Below are 21,156 nucleotides of genomic sequence, written 5' to 3'. Positions count from 1 at the left end.
TTGAGGCTCGGAGAGATTAAGTGACTTGCACAAAGGCCACAGAGCTGAAAATTGGTGGCATTTATACTTGAATTTAGGTCTGATCAATCCATGATTCAAAATCTACTCTACTCTTTGGCTTGCATTCTCATATTAACAAGTGCCCTTTTCTTCCTTGGAGGAAGAAAAGCAATAATTCAAGCCATTGGAGCCAGAGGCCCCAGTTATTGCTACAGGAGAAAGCACTGATCGACTAATCTGCAGATCTGGCTTCAGGTCCCAGCTCTGCTACCAACTAGTGTGCAATGAGGGTATGGGGGTAGATGTGGGGAGTCTTTCCTTAAATTTCCAATTTCTCTGAGCTTCTCAGCTGTAAACATTAAAGCATCACAGAAAAGTCTGGCCTTCTTAGAACCAAATATCTCTCTTTAGTATCTAACAAATGGGTTTCTTTGTGGTTCCCTAGAAATCAAGGATATGAGATCCAGAAAGTTTAAATCTCAGAGATCTGAGGGATATTATAATATTGCCCCTTCAAATGAAAGCACTGTTAGCAGTGGAAGAGATCTGAGTCACCCCAAATTACTGGTGGTAAATCTATACGCATCTGCGGCCACTTTAGGCCTTGCCTCCTCAGAAGAAAGAATTTGACTGAGGGGCATAAACCAGAAAAAGAGACTGAGCCAAGTTCCAGAGCAGGAGTGGAAGTTTATTAAAAACGTTTTAGAACAGACAGGAAAGAACCTTTGAAAGAGATTGAAGTGGGCACCTGAAGGTCAAAGAGAAAAAAGGGACATCTGCCTTGATTCTAGGGTTCTATAGGCTCGCCTCTTTCCCATGATTCTTCCCTTAGGGTGGGCTTCCTGAATGCACAGTACCTTTGTTACCCTTGGGAATTGAACACATGCGTTGTGCTTAGGAAGTTGTATGCATATCCTTCTGAGTCTTTCTTCCTTTTTCTGGTGGAGTGTGCCCTGAAGACCATACTTTGCCATTTTTGTCTCTTAATATGCATGCCCAGGAAGTTCCTTCTCCCTGGGATCTGCCTTTCATTAACGCTTTAACATTAACATGTGTGGACCATCAGGAAATGGCCTCTCCCTGGTGCCAGCTGCCAATTTATCACTTTTAGAGAGGCAATGAAATAATTGCCGAGCCATCACCTGGCATTTCTAGTGGGTTGGGGGGGAAAGCCCTCTCCTGTCCCACTAATGCCTAACTACCTGTAACAGCACTAGTCTGGGAAGTTGTCGGATTTGGAACCACATATCCACCTTTTCATAGGCAAGGCAGGATTACAGCCTTGTTAAAGTCCTAGAGAAATGGCCCAGGTTAGAGGTGGCAGCTGGGTGGTGGTGGTGAGATGGGGCAGGTATGGCGACCAACTAGACCCTATATCTTGATCTTAAAATTACTTATTGATTTTCAAGTGCCCAAGGCATTTGTGAGTGGGTCTCCCTCCCGCATTCTGCATACTCTGAGTCATCAGAGAAGAGGGATTACTTGTCCCTTCTTGAAGTTGATGTAGTAAAACACCATGAAGTTTACTTTTTAAATTATCATGTTTTAACTTTTTATTTTGAAATAGCTTCAGACTTACAGAATAATTGTAATAGAGTACAAAGAATTCCCATATACTATTCATCCATATTCCCCAAATGTTAGCATTTAACCACATTTGCTTTATCATTTTTCTCTTTACACACACAAACACATTTCGGAGACTCTGAGAGCCAGTTGCTGCCATGCCCCTTTACTTCTAAATATTTCAGTGTGTTTTTCCTAAAACTAAGTCCATTCTCTTACAGAATCACGGTATAATTTTCAAACCCACGAAATTCACATTGCCACAGTACTATCATAATTTATAGACCTTATTCAAATTTCACAAGTGGTTTCAGTACATTTTTTTTAGCAAAAGAAAAAGGGCACAGCATAAAACATAGCATTTAATTGTCCCATATCTTTATGTTACCAGAAAGGGATCACAATCCAGAGCAGCGGCAATGGCTGCTTGACTGAATATACATATAGTTATTTCTTGATCATATGCTAAATAAGGGGTGGATTATTCATGAGTTTTCTGGGAAAGGGGTGGAGAGTTCTCAGAACTGAGGGCCCCTTCCCTTTTTAGACTACATATAGTAACTTCAGACATTTCTGTGGCACTCGTAAACTGTCATGGCACTGGTGGGAGTGTCTTTTAGCATGCTAATGCATTATAATTAGCATAAAATGAGCAGTGAGGCCAACCAGAGGTCACTTTCATTGCCATCTTGGTTTTGGTGGGTTTTGGCCAGCTTCTTTACTGCATCCTGTTTTATCAGCAAGGACTTTGTGACCTGTCTTGTGTCTTGTGCTGACCTCCTATCTCATCCTGTGGCTAAGAATGCCTGACCTCCTGGGAATGCAGCCCAGCGGGTCTCAGCTTTATTTTATACCCAATCCCTATTTAAGATGGAGGTACTCTGGTTTGAATGCCTCTGACATTTGGTCTCCTTCAATCTGGAATCATTCCTCAGTCACATTACCTTTCATGACCTTGCCATTTCTTGCCAGGTACAGGACAGTTCTCTGTAGAATATCCCTTAGCCTGGTGTTTTACCCTGTTTCCTTATGATCAAATCTTTTTAGGTTGTGCATTTAGGGCAGGAATACTGGAAGAGCTGCTGGGTTCTCAGAGCTTCCCATCAGAGGCCCTAAGGCTCACTTTGCCCAGGACTGAGGATGTTTACCTCTGTCACTTGGTCAGGTGTTGCTTTCATGTTTATCCCCTTGAAGGTACCGTTTTCCCCTTTGTAATTAATAAATATCATGTGAAGAGACACTTTGGAAAGATTTAAATAGCCTGTTTCTCATCACATTTTCACCCACTAGTTTTAGGATTCTTGCCTGAAATGTTTATTGCTGTAGAGGTTGCCAAATGGCGATTTTTCTCATTTTGTTTTTCCTACTATGTTTATTAGTTGAAATTCAACACCATTGGTTTTCTAACAACATTCCAGAAAGATTTCATCTGTTAAGGAGAAAATATCTGGGCTAAACTAAATCCATAAGAAATAAAAACCTCTCTTCTCTCCTCTCCCTAACCCCAGAGCCCAGGTATTCAGCTAAATAGCTTACCTATCCATATTTAATACCGTGGAAATATGCAGAGCTGTTGGAAATTGTTTCCAAGGCCATTTTCTATTTTAAGTGACAAAATTCCTAATCCTCTCTTAGATCCTTCTCTCCTCAGGTTTACCCCACACATTTTCTCCTGAAGTCTTGGTCTCATTCTGCTTTTCCTGGCCTTCTCCTTAATACACACACACCCCTTGGAACCTGGCTCTTAAAGCTGCAGAAGGAAAAACTCTCTTCTGAACATCAAAGAGTCTCTATTCACCTGCAAACTTCTTTCAGGGCATGGCTGGCAAGTGCACATTCCACAGGCACCTTACTCCCTTTTATTTCTAGGTCAGCACTTTCAGTAACACCCTATCCAGTCTTAAAGTCCAGACACTCAAGATGCATCTAGTTAAATCCTCTCTGTCACTCTCCAGGGTAAAATTAGGCAATTAGTTATTCACACTTAATTTCATACTCTTGAAATGCCTTTTCAAAAATAGAACCTATGACAGACCTCTCCTCCACTAGGTTCCTGAAATACAAAGCTATGTCTAGGACTCTTCCCCAGTCTCTTCCCTCAGAACATTTCTGACTTTCATCTCAATTGTCTGTGAGCACCATTCCTTTCCTGGGACAACCACTCTCTGCACCGCGGACATCAGAAGATCCTTAGATTATTTTAACAACTTCTCATATATTTTTCAGGGAAGCTAATTTTCACTTATACCAAAGGACAAGATTGACCAGCTTCCAAGAAAATCTTTCCTCCTGGTTAATAGACAATGTTACTTTTCATCTTAGGGAATTGGATCTTTTTTGCTTTATAATATGATGCCTCTCTCAAGTAGACTAAAAAGCATCCTCTGGTCCAAAATTCATGGCACAGTCACCTGTTTCTGGGAGGGGAAATGCATTTATGACTAACCATAAATCTTAAGCTAGGAATTGAAATGCTAGGGCTGCCAAATAAAGCAGACTTTCTTTCCCAGGAACTGCTGAGGAACTGAGTCACTCATTAGTACCAGAAATTGCTATTTTTGGAGAAACTCCAGTTTCTCCTGAGTAACCTTGTTTCTCTATAAGGTAATGTTTAGAGATATTTTTCTTTCTTCTCCCAGCTTAAAATCCTCCAAAGACAGCATTTCCTTGCCTCAACCTTGAATGGGCTAAGAAAGAAAAAAGTCCTCACCAACAGTTTTTTGCTACTTTGGGACAGGGAGCTTATCTTCCATGGAAACTCACCAGACCAAAAGCCTTTCTAGAACTCGAGTTCAAGATATAGCCTCTGTATCAGCATTGAGCCACAGCAACATATATTCACAGACCCAAACTTCTGTTAGTTACTCTTGAAATGCCTTTTACAAAATAGAACCTATAACAGACCTCTGGAAATATAGCATTTCCAGATATTGATTGATGAGGTGGACTCAACTGCTCTGTAACTTACATGATAGTTTATCCTAGGCATATTTGAACTGGACATAGAATACCTTGGCAAAACACACCTGTAAACTCAGAGTATTATAATAGCTAGCAGGTCAGAAAAAGAAGTGACCCATAGGAACTAAGGGCTGAATATTTTATCTGTAGCCTTCCCTTCTGTGATTAAAGTTTGGTACATAAAGGGAAAGAATCAAGCATTTATCCTGTCTTTCCTGTACCTCACTATAACCAAATAGCAGACAAAGGAAAGTTCTTTCTTATAAAAGACTTCCAGATAATAAAGAAGAAATGATAAAAGAGTATCAGTGTTTTGCCACTGCAACAATAATGGATTTAGGCAATGGTATCAATGACTCTTTAAATCTATTAGGTGACAGGCTAATGGGGAACCTTAAAATAGAAGGACTAACCTGCCAACATTTGAATCTGCCTGTCAATCTTAACATATCCAAGAGAGAGGCAACCTATTATTTTGCTTTGCAATGAGAAGCAAGAGAAAATATAAAATACAACCTGTAAAATATTCTTATCCAAAAGCTGAATCTGATTCCTATTAAGTCTCTAGATTTAACTACCAGTACATAGGAAATACAGAGGTGAGAGGAAATCAACATCCCAGGAATGCCGTCAGCAAAATCCAGAATGTGGGAAACTCTCAAGACAGACAGCCCAATTTCTTCAATAAACAAATCGCAGAAAAAAATCAGAGGAACCCATAGATGAAAAGACACCTATGAGAAGCATCAAACAAATGTGATGTGGACTTAAGATCCTGACTCAACAGTGCAACTGGTGAAAAAAAAAAAAGACATGTACTAGATTACCAGATACATTTGAACATTTGGATATTTGAAAATACTAAGTTATTATTTGTAATATTTTGATGTGATCGTGGTATTATGGTTATGTTTTTAAGAGTCATCATTAACCAATACTTACTAAAGCATTTACAGATGTGTCTTAGTTCATTTCCATTGCTTATAACAAAATATCTGAAACTGGGTAATTTATAAAGAAAAAGAATTTATTAGTTATGGAGGCTGAGAGGTTTAATGTTGAGGGCCCACATCTGGTGAGAGCCTTCTTGCTGGTGGGGACTCTACAGAGTTCCAAGGAAGTGCAGGGCATCACATGATGAGGAAGCTGAGTGTGCTAGCTCAGGTCTTTCTTCCTCTTCTTATAAAGCCACCAGTCCGACTTACATGACAATCCATTAACCCATTAACCCATTAATCTATGAACAGGTTAATCCATTCATGAGAGCAGAGCCTTCATGACCAATCACCTCTTACAGGCCCACCTCTCAATATTGCCACAATGGGGACTAAGTTTCAACATGAGTTTTGGAGGGGACCAACATTCAGACATTTCATAGTAAGATGAAATTATATGATGTCTGTGATTTGATTAAAAATAATCTATGGGACAGAAAAGTGGGTAGGAGTATATATGCAACAAGACTGGTTCTGAGTTGATTATTGTTGAAGCTTCTGGAAAGTTAAGTAGAAGTTTCTTATAAACTTTCTATAATATTATACAAATACCTTAGACATTAGTTGTCTTAAAATCAATGTGCTTTTCTTTCTCTGGTGAATAGATCATTTTTATAATAGAATCCCCTAGGTTGGAAAAATAAGTTACTACATTTTTAATGTTCCTGCATTTAGATGGGTATGTGCAATAATTTGAGCATGAGTAAAGTGAACGCTCAAAGGACACGTATCGCTTCCAGTTAGGATATATATCAATCCTTGTATCACCCCTGAAACCAGGGGCTAATTTATCTTATTGTTTGGTCAGGTCAGTGAAGGGCTGATATTATATCAGCACATAGACCGTGAGAACACTGGCTGGACTGTGGAAGACTCCTTTACATTCTCGGCCTCCTCCCCACCAGCAGCCCTGGGACCTGAGGAGTTCTGTATTACTATTTCATATGATATCACTAAGCCTGGTAAGCAGAGTTGTCTGCTTGCAAACACAGGTAATGCCGCCAAGATATGAGCAGTGCCTCATCTATAATTATTAAAGTAGGGAGAGTTTGTAAATAAATCTTTCCCCTTTTAATTGTCAATGCCATGATATAAACCTTTGAAATAAAGCTTAAAGAGTTATAAAACGTTATTATTTCTTTACATGCCCTCTTTCTCCAGGTCTCTTCTATTTTATCTCAGAAGCTTAAATAGTTGTACTGGGAGAAGGATGGCAACTTAGCTTTAAAGAATTTTATCTGCACCTCCAACTGAAGGCCTCACTGTGCCCATGACAGAAAACTGTTCATAGAAAATTAAAATGACAAATAGGGTAAGTTCTTAAAAGGAAAGGGGTATTGAAATCTGCACGTTTCCATGGCAAGAGAAAGTCCAGTAGTAGATAAGTTAGGAAATTAACGTTTTATAAATGAATATAAAGATTTTAAAGCTCAGTTGCCTGAAATGTTGACTTAATTGTGTGTGAGTGTGTGTATTTAAAATGTATTTATTTAATATGCCTTGAGTAGCAATGCTAATTCAAGTACTTGAGCAACCAAAGTGTTACAAATAATCCACTAGACAAATTTGAGGAAAAAAGAGCTTTACAGCTGTCATCTAAAAGTTCTAATGAAATGCCAATTTATTCTTTATTTTTTAACAGGAGCTTTTGTCAAGGAGGGAGACAAGGTTCTAATTGACCAATTTAAGTTAGATGCCTCCAACCTCTTATTCAAATTGCCTGAATCTCAGCGCTCTTCCTACGAAATTTGGTTCCAAGCGACATCTCTTCCTTACCACGGAACAATTATGGTTGGAGAAAGAAATATTACCAAAGGAAAACCCAGTTCGTCTCAGTATATAATTAATAAATTTGGAATTACATACATTCATGATGACTCTGAATCACTGGCTGATAATTTTACCTTTGTGGTTTGGCCAAACCAAAAGAGCAAGTTCAATACCAAGCCGGAAGCTGACTTTGTTGAAGAAATGTTTAATATCACCATCTCTCCAGGTGATATTATTATAATGACCAGGCACCAGAATTAAAGACAAAGGGGCTTTGGTTGAAAGTTCTGCAGGGCAGTAGGTTGCCTGTGGGACCTGAACATCTGAAAGTGGAAGATCTGGACAGTCCTCCAGATGAAATCAGATCTATGATCATCTGTAATCCTAATAATGGCTTTTTGGCAATGGCTTACCTTCTGGACACACCTGTTCGCCATTTTGCATAAGCTGACATTGATAACTCTAAGGTGTGGTTCACACAGGATGGAAGCCCTTCCTCTGGAGTGTTCTACTTTAGTGTGGCAGATGGTGCACACCGCCCCTATATAAGCTCTTGACCTGGATGTCATTCCCGTCTGCATCAGCATTGTGAACCTTACTGACCTACTTCTCCCACAAGGCCAGACAACCATCACCATCACCAATGCTCACCTGTCAGCCACGACCAGTGGGAGGAGCCCCCAAATCTCTTACAAGATAACATGGCCCCTCCAACATGGGCACCTGCTGATTGAAGACCAGGTGGCCGGCAATTTTGGACAGGAAGATTTGGATTCAGGAAGACTTTCTTATCACATGACAAATCTCACTGCCACACAGGACCAGCTACAGTTCTCACTGTTTACATCAGAAAGCAACCTGACAGGACAAACACTGAACATCAGAGAGCAGCCTTTACTGCAGGTTATGTCAGGCCTGAAAATTGCTGACAAAGTGGCTCATCAGCTGAGAAGAAGGGACCTAGATGCTACCGAGCTTGCTAATGTGACTAACAGTGATCCCAAATTTGAAGTGATAGAGCCCCCTGTACATAGAAGACTGGGACGAAGAGGGGTTCGCAGCAGTGTGATGGAAGAGGCTACTGTATTCACTCAGAGGGACATTGACCAAGGGCAGCTGGTATTCCACCAACAGGCGTGGGGATGCTGAACGACTCCTTCACTTTCTTGCTCAGGGTAGATCATGTACAGTCAGTGATAGGTTATCTCCCCTTCACCATAGTGCCACCTGACCCCTCACTTTTGCAAACATTTACACCAGATGTTCCTTTATTTGTCACTGGAGACAACCTTGTAACCTCAGTTCTCTCTCAGGAGAAGCCTGTGTTTTCCTCAGGACTCACGGCACAGACAGAAACTTTAGTGAAACTGACCCAGACCAGATGGCAGAAAGCAGATCCCTGGGGACAGCACAGTGGTGAAGAGCTCAGTGTGGATGGAGAGTCTCTGCCATCAAGGTCATTTGGCCACCAGCCACCACTAATAGTCAGCCGTTGGGCACCCACGCAGCCCAGAGAAAGCAGGTACCCTCTGATGGTCATCGTACCCTTGGCTGCCATGGTCTTCCTGCTGATAGTGGCTGCAGCGGTTTTGTCTGTCTGGCTGTTGAGCCACAGGTAGAAAAGGCAAAACCCCTTATCAAGCCCCAGACCAGCCTGGAACACACAACCGCAAGTCATAGGCCAGAAAGGAGCATAACGGTTCCCACTGTCACAGTGACACCCCTTCTACAAAGCTCCAGCAGCCCGCCAGTCTGTCTTTTCAGGGCCCCGCGGTGTGAACAAATGTATTCTCCAGTGGCTGAGCCAGTGGACAAATGTGCTGCTTGGGAGACGTGAATGAACCTGGACCCCGACATGGTCAAACTCTGCCAACAAACCAACCCAACGCTGAAGCACAACCAGTACTGGGTGTAGATTGAGGGCTCACATTTCTTACTGACTACCTACCGTGTTCCAGGCACTGGGATAGGCATTGGGATATAAAGCAAATAAATGCTGATTGGATCAACTGAGAAAAGCCAGGCCCTGCTAGTGATTCAATGTTCAATCCTAGCTCCATGGTTAGATGTTTGCTGGCTTGTTGATTGTGACTTGTACAACACTCATGGGCTTTCCACAACGGGCTCTTTGTGTCATCTTCTGGACCTGATTTTCTCAGTATCCATCAGTTGGTCAATATTTAAACCCTTTACTAAGGTGGTACACAACGTGTTAGCTCCACTGAGAATGCCAGTATTAACTTGGGGCATAGAGTTAAAGGAGGAAAGCTTTGAATACTTTACACTGATAATTCCCTCTGAGTGAGTCAGCAGGAAGTGCAAGAACTATTTCAGCATGTAGAAGAAGTAATTTATCACATCAATGAGTATGTTTACGTAATGTTTTTCTGTAATGTCTTTTCCTCCTTGGAGTCTCTAGGTTTGATTTCCTAGTGCAGGAAATGCCTCAGTGCTCTAGGTAGTGCTGGGACAGTCTGGCCCCTTTTGAAATTATCTACTGAATACATTGTGTTTCATCAGGAGGCTTTGTCTATTCTAATTTATAAAATCAAGCCTAGAATAGAAATATTGTTTGAAGCCTTATGGGACAGAAAAGTTTGTTGAATATTTTTGTGATGCCTCAATTTGGCTTAACTTTACAATGAATTAAAATAATGGTCCAGGCCCAGTGGCTCATGCCTATAATCTCATCACTTTGGGAGGCCAAGGCGGGCAGATCGCTTAAACCCAGGAGTTTCAGACCAGCCTGGGCAACATGGTGAAACTCTATCTCTACAAAATAAGCAAGCAAACAAGCAAACAAAAAAATTAGCCAGGCATGGGGGCATGTGCCTGTAGTCCCAGCTACTCTGGAAGCTGAGGTGGATGGATCACTTGAGCCTGGGAAATTTGGGCTGAAGTGAGCTGCGATATATGATACTGTCTCAAAAAGAAAATAAATAAATAATGTAGGCAGGGCGCGGTGGCTCACGCCTGTAATTCCAGCACTTTGCGGGGGCGAGGTGGACGGATCACGAGGTCAGGAGATCGAGACCATCCTGGCTAACACGGTGAAACCCCGTCTCTACTAAAAATACAAAAAATTAGCTGGGCATGGTGGCCGGCACCTGTAGTCCCAGCTACAAGCAGGAGGCTGAGGCAGGAGAATGGCGTGAACCCAGGAGGCAGGGCTTGCAGTGAGCCCAGATCACACCACTGCACTCCAGCCTGGGCCACGGAGCAAGACTCCATCTCAAACAAACAAACAAAAAAGTAATAATAACAAATTTGTATTTGCATTGTCTAATTGAACCTACCATTGGCCAACTGAAGCTTCAGTTTCTGTAACTGTAAAATGAAGATACTAGTACTTGTATTAGGAATGCTTTGGGCTGCAAAGTTGCAAGACATCTTCTATCAGTGGTTTAGGTTGGAGACTGGCAAGCTTTTTCTGTAAAGAGTCACGTAGTAAATATTTTAGGCTTTGTAGGCCATATATATATGTGTGTGTGTGTGTATATATATATACTGGTGTGTATATATAATGACTGGTGAATATATATATATACACACACACACACATATATATATATTCTCTCACACATTCTTCTTGCTTTGTTTCTTTTTAACAACCTTTTAAAAATGTAAAAGTAATTCTTAGTTATTGGATTTGGCCCACATACCATAGTTTGCCAATCACTGATGTAGGTAATAGATGTGCTGAATTATCTCAAGTAATGAACATGCTTGGGGTGGGCATTCCAAGACTGGTTTGGTAGTTCAAGAATGGCACCAAGGACTGAACTCTTCTGTGACTTCTGCTCTACCTTCCTTAGGCTGTTGACATTTCATTCTTTTATTTAATTTCTTGCAATTGTAAGATGTTTGCTGAGGAAGATTTTGATCTTTCAAATCAGTGTTTTATATCTCCTTTTCAAGTTTAATGATTCTTCTTGAAGCCAGAGGCCAGTTTTTCTCAATAGAGGTGGGAAGGCTGTGATGGGAGTGTGTGTAAGGGGAGACATGCCACCCAGAGGACATTTGGCAATGGCTAGGGACATTTGTGATTTTCAAAGCTGATGGGGGAAGGATACTTCTTGCATCTAGTGGGTGGAAGCCAAGGAGGCTGCCGAACATACAAAAATGCACAGAACAGCTCTCACAACAAAGAATTATCAGGTTGAAAATGCCAACAGTGCAGAGATTGAGAAACCCTGTTTAAGTCACAATGAAGAGTTTTCCTGTATACCCAATGAAGGATATACTTATTACCAAGTCTAGCAAAAAGTGTATTCTAAAAACTTCATGATAGAGTGGAAATCTCACAGTATATTTGAAACTCTGATTGGCTAGTGGTATACATGAACATTTAAAAAAGAGGATGTATTAAAAACCAAGCAAAACTTGGCAGGAAGCTCATTTCTTCATATTACTTGTCTAAGGAAAATATTTTGCCTTGTGTTAACAGGTGGAACACATCAGGAGAGTAAAAATGAGACAGAAAATTCACAAAGGTAAAGATGAGGTCAAAGTGTCCCCAAAAGTCTGATGCCTCTAATATGTTTCATATGGAAAAGGTTTTGTTCTCACTCCATCTCTTTTCTGTTCTTCTGAGTCACACTTTCCTCCCAACTCAATTTTAACTGCTCTTTAGGAAAACACACTTCACAATCTACAGAATAAATGAAATCATAGCATGTTTGGGCCTAGAGATGACTACCCATGCCTTAGATACTTGTATCTAATGTCATGGACAACTGTTGCTGAAGAACATTTCTCTACCCTTCTTCCAAAAGTGTTTTTATCCAGTGTGTCTGTACTTCCAAATTGTGTAGTCCTTTTCAAGTGTTTGTTTAAAAGGAGGAGGAATGAGAGGCTTAACCCAAGCTTGGCTTGGTCATTATACAACTCAGAATCGTTCTTAGGCCTGTTTTAATCCAGGCACTTAGAAGGAGTAGGATGGCAGTGTGTACCTGAATCTGCACATGCAAGGGAGGCCGAGGAGCATCTCTGAATCCAGTAAGTGGGTTTTGTTCCCCATCGGCTGGGCAGGGAGAATGCCTGCTCTTTGTGGAGAAGCCAGACATACTTGGTTCAGTGAGCATGTGGGCCTCTTCCTTACTTCAGCCACAATGTCTCTGGAGCTAGGATTACCAGCCTGGTGAAACAAAACAGTCTGGCTTCCTCTCCTCTTTTTCCTCTTAATTTTGCAACTGCACACATAAAATTGGCGTCCATATTGGAAGGAGATACACACAGATATTTAAAAATAATAATCCATGTTATTGTTTGTGAGTATGCCTGCTGGAGCCAGAATATCAGTGTGAGATCCAGATGTCAAACCTCAGTGATTAATCAGGTAATTAACAGAGTTTGGAAAGTTTTCTTCTAGAGGCTCTGGAATATTCTACTGATTTACAGATGGGTTCAATTAAAAGGAAATAATGCTTACCATTTGGTGCTGGCTCAAAGTGTGAAAGAAATATTTTTGGCAAAACTTCATTTAACATTGAAAATTGAAGTTTTAGAAAATTGAAAAATCAGACCGAAATGGCTTCTCCCATATGCAGAGGCATAACGGAATAGTTTCGACTCTTTATCATAATGGAGTCACTGCTAAGAAATGACTGGTGAATAAATAAGTGTATAGCAGAGATTAATATCAGAAGACTGGCAGGATTTTGCTTAAGAGAGGGTATACTCTGGGCTAGGCTGGGAATGGACAGTCTCTCTCTCTCTTTTTTTTTAACCTCCTGCAAACATTTTTTTCGTATTAAGAGGTCTTGGCAGATTCCAACCTTTAGTGGTCCCTTCTCAAACATCTAGGTACCTTTCCTTATAGTCCTGCATTAATTAGGTGAGGTGAGGGTGAAACAGAAGCTGGCTTTACTCTCTGGTTCTTCAGATTTCTGGAGCTGAAGTGGACACATTTGGAGTGTAGATGGAAGGTGATGGTACATATCAGGTGATGGTACATATCAGGTGATGGATCCTGAATTTTAGATGGGACTGAGCTATCCACTCCTGCATCTTTCAGAGACATCATAATTAATAATGAAGTTAGCCCTGCGTGAGGAGAGGCACGAGGATGAGAGTGGGCTGGGAGCCCACTATTTGGCCTGCTGAATGATGGATCTTTTGCTTATGATACACAAAAACACCATTGACTATTTCATAGAGACCAGGATGAGGCTGCCTTCTCATAGAGATCTACAAACATTTATTAGGCACCTCATGTATGTGAAATGCTAGATCCTCTGCTTGGTCTGAAGATGCAAGATGCTATCTTGCAAGGGTCTTTTTGGTCTGCTTCTTCTGGTACACCCTTCTAGAGTGACACCAAAAGTGCCAGGACAGATGAGGGTATGAGAGAAAGAGGACAAAGACAGGCAGAGCTTAGGACAGGGCTTTGTGTTTTCACTTGGAATGCTCATGAGTGAGTGTTGCCCATCCCGAGGGGAGGCAAGAGTTGGAGCACAATGGCCCACTGTGGTGTGTCCCCCACCCTCCATGTTTCTCAGCCCAGCTTTGCACTCCCTGTCCCTTGGTGTGCCCCAGGCCTAGTGACGTTCCAGAGTGGTTAAATAATCGACTCTTGGTCTGTTTTGGATCCTGGCCCTCTATTTCCTAGCAATGTGACTTATTCAATTTCTCTGAACTTAGTTTCATCAGCCAAAAACATGGGGATAATGATATTAGTACCTACCTCTCTGGGTTTTGTTAGAATTTAGTGACATAATCACCTGAAGTTAGTAGAATAATAATAATCATGCAGTATTTTCAATGCATCAGGCACTATACTAACTACTATAAAAGAATTTTCCTAGGGTTTTAATGCGCTGTAAAAGAACGAATCTATGAAGTCTCTGAATAAACCAGAGGCTCATATTCTACGCAAAGTAGTATATTACTGGTAGTGGAATTTCAGGTGAACGATTTAGGATAGATGAGGTGTGTTTAGGAAGGGAACTTCCCAAATGCTCAAACTCTACCTGGCATGCAGGGACGTTTCCTTGGAGACTGGTAAGAAAATGGATGGAGGAAACAGCATGACAGGAACATTTACAAGGGGCAGACTCAAGCTGAGAGAGTTTGAGAGTTCTTTACCTTGCAGAGGGGGTTGAACCACTGATAAAATACCCTGCCCTATTCGCTTCCTGTTCAAGCAGGTATCACATCTGCACAACCCTGTCCTGGATGGGAAACCGTTACCTGCTCTTCCCTCCTCCCAACCTGGTTGTTCTCAGGCTTTCGTCAATTGATAATTTCTTTTTTAATTCCAGAATTAACAAATGACTGTTACTTAAAAAAATTAATATCCCTAGCAAAATTTAAAGTATCCAACTATCACCATAAGTCCATGTTTAAAGTAAGGGCAGAATCTTAGAACAAAGAACTTTATGGTGGGAAGAACAGATTTTTATGAAAAATTCTCTTTGTCCAGATTTGACTTTGGCCTGGGAAAACCTCAGGACACACCAGCAGGGTCAGGAATTCACCTCTGGAGGCCATGCTTATGGGTGCTTTGATTAAAGCAGAGGCAGAAGCTGGGGCAGAGGGGAACTCAGGCTCCTCAATGTTGGTGCTCTTTAGAAGGTGTGGCCAGGTGTCCCTGGTACATGTGTACATATGCGGTAGGGGAGGAGTGGCAGTGGGAGTGAGGGGCAAATTTGCTACTTAAGAGTCCAGATAATAGCAGTTCCATGGATGTGCAACCTGTGCAGCCATAGAGGGCCCGTCCTTAGAGGGCTTTGGTTTTGGTCGAATGCTCTGTGTCACATCTTGAAATTAGAATAATTTTTTAACAAGAGGCCTCACATTTTCATTTCTCACTGGGCCCCACACATTATGCAGATGTTTCTGAGTCCTCATAGAATTTAGTTGATAGTTGCATCAGACACCTCTTCAGCACAGTTTAGAATTCTCTCAACTTTGCATCTGGCTCCAACCGTAGTCGTGGCTACAAGTTCCAAGCATGTTTGCAGCCATGAGTGTGCACTGTGCCCTGCGCTACCCACCCGAGGGCTCCTCTCTCTCCACTACATGACAGTGGGAACTTATGCTTGCACCACCCAGAAGTATGGCTCTGGTCCAGTGGAAAACTGGAGCCTATGGATAAATGCTTCCTCGTTTCATCTCCTAAGTGAACGGTTCTGAAATTCATTCTCTGAGACTGCTCAGAACATCCTGAAGATTGAGTACAATACACTGGTGTGTGGACTGTTTTCCCTCCCTGTTTATCATCCCTGTCCCTCACTCCTGCTCCCACTCACAGATGAATCTTTGCTTTTGAGGAAACCCACGCTAAGACAATAGTTCACATTCTCCCTGATTGTGACCCCTACGATTACAGACTCTGGGGCCAGGGATCCATTGCCTATTGACTCTTCCATGACCGTTAGGCACACAGTTAGGTCTGGGTCATTTGACTCCAGGACCCCCTTTCTGCTGGGCCCCTTGCCTGTGGCAGCTCAGGTCTGTGGAGACACTGCTTTTTGCCTTCAGTTGGGATCCAGGGACCCTTGTGCCCGTGAGAGACTATGGCCCAAAGCTCTCTTTTGGAATCACGTTGAGGGGACAGGCGTTCACTGAACCATCTTCTAGCTGAACATCTCCTTACTCTTCAGTGCACTTTCTCTGCTGGTCATATTGGGTCTCAGAAACAATAACCCTTTTACCCCAACTTTTAGCAAGACCAAGATTTACTGTATTTTGTAATATTTTAGAAAGGCTTCTTTTCATGCTTTTCATTTCAACATGGTTCCTGCCTCTGCAAAGACTACATCAGCTCTCTTCTTTAAAGTAATAGCTTTATTGAGATATTTACATACCATACAATTTACCCAATTATACAATTCAATAGTTTTCAGTACTTTCAGAGTTATGCAATCATTACACAATCAATTTTAGAACATTTTTATTACCCCCTAAGAATTCTTGTACCCATAGCAGTCACTTACCATTTACTCCCAGTTCCTCCAGTGCTAAGCAGCGACTAATCTACTTTCTGTTTCTATAGATTGGCCTATTCTGGATGTTTCATATACAGTCATGCACTGCCTAACAGCATTTCAGTCAATAACAGACCACATGTATGGTGGTGGCCCCATGAGATTATAATGAAGCTGAAAAATTTTTATTGCACAAATACCTACCATTGTGTTGCAATTGCCTACAGCATTCAGTACAGTAATATTCTGGACAGGGCTGTAGCCCAGGAGCAGTAGGCTATACAATATAACCTGGATATGTAGTAGGTTATACCATCTAGGTTTGTGTAAGCACAATCTATGATGTTTGTACAACACTGAAATGGCCTAACAATGCATTTCTCAGAATGTAGCACTATCCTTAAATGACTCATGACTGTGTGTAGAATCATACAATATGTAGTCCTTTGTGATCACCTTTTTCAAATAGCATAATGTTTTCAAGGTTCATCTGTGTTGTAGCGTGTAACAGTTCCTTTTTATGGCTGAATAATATTTTGTTGCATGGGTATACCACATTTTATTTATTGTTCATCAGTTAATGAACATTAGGGTTGTTTCCATTTTTTGGTTATTATGAATAATTCTGTGTGAAATATTCATGTGCCTGTTTTTGTGTGGATATGTATTTTCATTTCTCTTATACCCAGAAATGAAATTGATTGACTCATATGGTAACACTATGTTTAATCATCTGAGCAACTGCCAGACTGTTTTCCAAAGTGACTACCATATTTTCCATTCCCACAAGCAGTGTATGAGGGCTCCAATTTCTTCACATCCTCACTATACCACTTTTTTATTTTAGCCATCCTAGTGCATGTGAAGTGGTATCTTATTGCGGCTTTGCATTTCCCTACTAGGTGACAATGTTTAACTTCTCGTGTTCTTACTGGCTATTCGTACGTCTTCTTTAGAGAACTGCCTATTCAGATCATTTGGCCATTTAAAAAATTGGGTTATTTGTCTCTTTGTTATTGAGTTGTAGGCATTATTTATATATTTTGGATACTAACCTTTATCGTATATATATAATATACAAAAATTTTCTTCCATTCTGTGGGTTGTCTTCTCACTTTCTTGATGGTGTTCTTTGAAGCACAGAAGTTTTAAAATTTGGTGATGTCCAATTTACCTATTTTTTGTTTCTTGTACTTTTGATATTGTATCTAAGAACCCATTTCCTATTCCAAAGTCATGAAGATTTATGTTTATGCTTTCTTCTGAGAGTTTTGTAATTTTAGCTCTTACAATGAGATGCTTGACCCATTTTGAATTAATTTTTATATATATCGTATATAGTGTGAGGTAGTAATACAACTTCATTGTATTGCATGTAGATATCTAGTTGCCTCAGCATCACTTCTTAGTAAAACTATTTTTTCCCATTTAATTGTCTTTGTCACCTTTCAAAAAGGGATTGATCATAAATATGAGGGATTATTTGTGTACTCCCAATTCTATTCCATTGATCTATATGTCTATCTTTATGCCAGTAGCAATCTGTCTTGATTACTATAAGTTTTGAAACCAAGTAGTATGAGTTATCCAACTTTGTTTTGCTCATTTTCAAGATTATTTAGGCTTTTCTGGGTTTCTTTAATTTCCATACTAACTTAAGAATCAACTTGTCAATTTCTGCAAAGAAGGTAACTGAGATTTTGTTTGGGATTGCATTGACACTGTAGATAAATTTGGAGACTATTGAATTTTAACAATATTAAGTCTTTTCATCCCTGAACAAGGAATTTATTTCCATTTATTTAGGTCTTTAATTTCTTTCAATAATGTTTTTGTCATTTTGAATGTATAAGACCTGCACTTCCTTGGTTAAATTTATTCCTAAGTATTTTATTCTTCTTGATGCTATTACAATGAAATGTTTTCTTAATTTAATTTTGGGTTACTTATATCTTTGCAGAAATACAACTGATCTTTGTAATATTGAGCATCCCTAATCCAAAATACTCCAAAATTCACAACTTTTTGAGTGCCAACATGATGCTCAAAAGTCATGCTCAAAGGAAATGCCCACTGTAGTACTTTGAATTTTGAGATTAGGGATGCTCAACTGGCATGTATGTGCAAATATTCCAAAGTTCAAACAAATTTGCAATCCCAAACAATTCTGATCCCAAGCATTTTGGATAATGGATACCCAACCTGTGTATCAATCTTGTAACCTGCCACTTAGTTTAAATCTTTTATTAGTTTTAATTGTTTCTTAGTGGATTATTCAGAATTTTGTATATGCAAGGTCATGTCCTCTGCAAATAAAGATACTTTCATTTCTTCCCTGCTAGTCGGAGTACTTTTATTTATCTTCTTGCCTAATTACCCTTGCTAGAACCCACAGTATGGTGTTGAATAGAAGTGGTGAGAGTGGGCCTTTGTGTCTTGTTCTTCATCTTAGGAGAAACTTTTCTTTCTCTCTCCATTAAGTATACTCCTAGCTGTGGATTTTTTTATAGGTGTCTTTTATCAGATTGAAGAAGTTCTCTTCCATTCCTAGTTTGTCGAGTGTTTCTTTTTTTTAATCATAAGAGGTGTTGGGTTTTGTCAAATGCTTTTTCTGCATCCACTGAGATGATCATGTGTTTTTTTGTCCTTTATTCTGTTGACGTAGTGTATTACATTCATTGATTTTTAGATATTAAACCCACCAATCCCACTTGGTCATGGTGTATAATCCTTTGTATATACTGCTGGATTTTGGTTTGCTAGTATTTTTTGTGGGTTTTCCCCCACTATTTTATCACTCTTGCTATAAACCTCTGACTTTAGGGACATGAACTAAAGCAGAAGAATGTGCATTGAATGGACATCAAAGATTTTTAATCTAGGAAGGTTGTTGTGAAACAGAAGTAGAATGGATTGGGGCTTAAAATGTTTGAGTCTATAAAGAGGAAGCTGAGATATTTTGTCTTGGTTTAGTGCACACATCTACCATTTAGAATGGTAGCTGGCATTTAGAACCATTTAGTGCACACATTCTACTATTTAGAATGGTAGCTGGCATTTGAGTAGGTCTCTGGGGCAGAAGTATATACCACAACTATGATGGAGGAGTTGCCCATATGCTGTTCTACACTATTTGGCTGTGTCAGCTGCTGCCCCTACCACAGCCCATCCCAGGTGAGAGTCAAAGGTTAAGTTGTTCTAGCAAGTTGGGAGAGCCAGGAGGGATCATACAAGCTTTGTTTGCTTTGAGGATGGAACATGCAAGCACTGCAGGATGTTAACATGGAAGAGTGTGCTGAAATAGCAAGACAATAGACATCACAGTTCAAAGCAAAGGTCTTCAGTACAATGTACTATTTCTAAAAGAAATGATAGAAAACAGGCTACATGACCCTTAAACCCCTCATTGACATTTTGAATGGAGAAAACTCAGGAATTAGAAGCTGGTGAAGAAAAGTTTAGAGAAAACTGCTCTTTTACCTGTGTGTTACCCCACCTCTGCCCTCAAGGGAAGAGATGGGAGTGCTTAGACTTTAACTTAAGCTTAGGAAAAGAGGTTTCAAGGGGCCTACATGGAGACCTTAGTGTATGCCCCCTGCATCTGAGGAACACAGAATAATCTAAGGGCAAAAGATAGACTGACTAGTTGCTTGATAGTGGCACAATGAAGAAGTGTTCATGGTAGGAGGCCAGATCTTTTGGGGTCTGTCAGGCCGATGAAAGAATATGTGGATGTTTTATTTAAACCAGAAATCCAGAATCCAGAGTATAAGCTGGCATGGAGTCATCTTAGATCCCATTGAAGAGGGTGGTCTAGAGGGGGATAGAGACCTAAGACCTAAGCAGAGAGAAGCCAGGTGACTGCTGGATTTCTAGGGGATGAGTACGAAGAAAGCAACCAGCCAGAGAACAGTTGCCTTTGCCCTGCCAAGGGGATTTTGGATGAGAGAGCTCCAAAATCTCAGAGGAACTATGTTAGAGCTCACAAGAAAGTCAGCTTTCAACATCTGCAAAAATGGAGATCCAAAATTCTAAACCTTATGGAAGCACCAGTTGAGCAGAATCTTCTGCTCCCCTGACCTACTCATCCTTACTGAGCTTGAACCCTGAAGTGGTTGAAACTGTGATAAGCCAAAAGAGGAAGGTCAAATAGGAGGGAAGAGAGAGTCTTTCCTCCCTTGACAGACCCAAATTATAAGAGGGGGAAAAGCCTCAAGCTGAAAGCAAATTTGAAATTTTGACTATTACATGAGGCTGGACATTTTAATGCTAATCTGAAGTTGTAATTTATGACTTGAAGTAACCCTAGAACTGTGGGTATTGGATCAGAAAATTATTGAGGATTTACCCTGTCCCTGTCTGAAACAGTAGGCTTGGTCCTGCAAAGCTGACTGAAAGGGGCATTAGGAGGCAAAAAATTGTTTCCTTCTTACCTTCTGTCCTGCTTGTTCAGCATGATGTTTACATGAGAATGATTCATTTCTATTTAGTAAAATCTTACCTCTCCTACAGGGCTGAGTGCCAGATGCTATTGACTTTCATTTCAAAATTTGGTTTCTCTAAAATAATACCCTATCAACATTTTACTTCCTCCAGAGGGCCTTGTCTGACCACTTCAGTTAGATGTGATCTCAACCACCATAATGAATATTTGCCCTTTTTGGCCACTGAGCATCAGAACCGCCTCCCTATGTCTAAGAAATGTCTTCTTTATGAGGGGGAGCCAGTATCCAGGAATAGAAACTGAAATGCCAGGTACTCCCATTCCAGCCTCCCTGCAGCTCATGTGCAAACATGTTGCCTAAATCAGAAGCCAGCAGTAGAAAGAAGCAGGGGCTGTCCACAATCTGTATTCTGGTGACAGGTGGCAGTAGCAGAAGCTACATCCAATTTCCAGAGGCAACAATGACAGAGAATAGTGCCCACTGTTGTTG

The 21,156-nt window shown here is 40.6% G+C and overlaps 1 protein-coding gene and 1 pseudogene across 1 annotated transcript; both read left to right on the top strand.

Moving 5' to 3' along the window:
• The window catches only part of CSPG4BP (chondroitin sulfate proteoglycan family member 4B, pseudogene), a 64,942-nt pseudogene extending 57,549 nt beyond the window's left edge, over positions 1-7,393 (top strand).
• Positions 8,291-9,963, top strand: LOC144329359 (uncharacterized). The gene has a single exon (XM_078004737.1). The coding sequence runs from the start codon at positions 8,435-8,437 to the stop codon at positions 8,909-8,911; it is 477 nt and encodes a 158-aa protein (XP_077860863.1). The 5' UTR covers positions 8,291-8,434; the 3' UTR covers positions 8,912-9,963.
• Positions 9,964-21,156: the final 11,193 nt, after the last annotated feature.

This window comes from Macaca mulatta, chromosome 6 (genome assembly GCF_049350105.2).
Source record: "Macaca mulatta isolate MMU2019108-1 chromosome 6, T2T-MMU8v2.0, whole genome shotgun sequence".
Taxonomy (NCBI): Eukaryota; Metazoa; Chordata; class Mammalia; order Primates; family Cercopithecidae; genus Macaca; species Macaca mulatta.
Note: the sequence above shows the minus strand (reverse complement) of the source record. Positions and strands in the feature narration are given on the sequence as shown.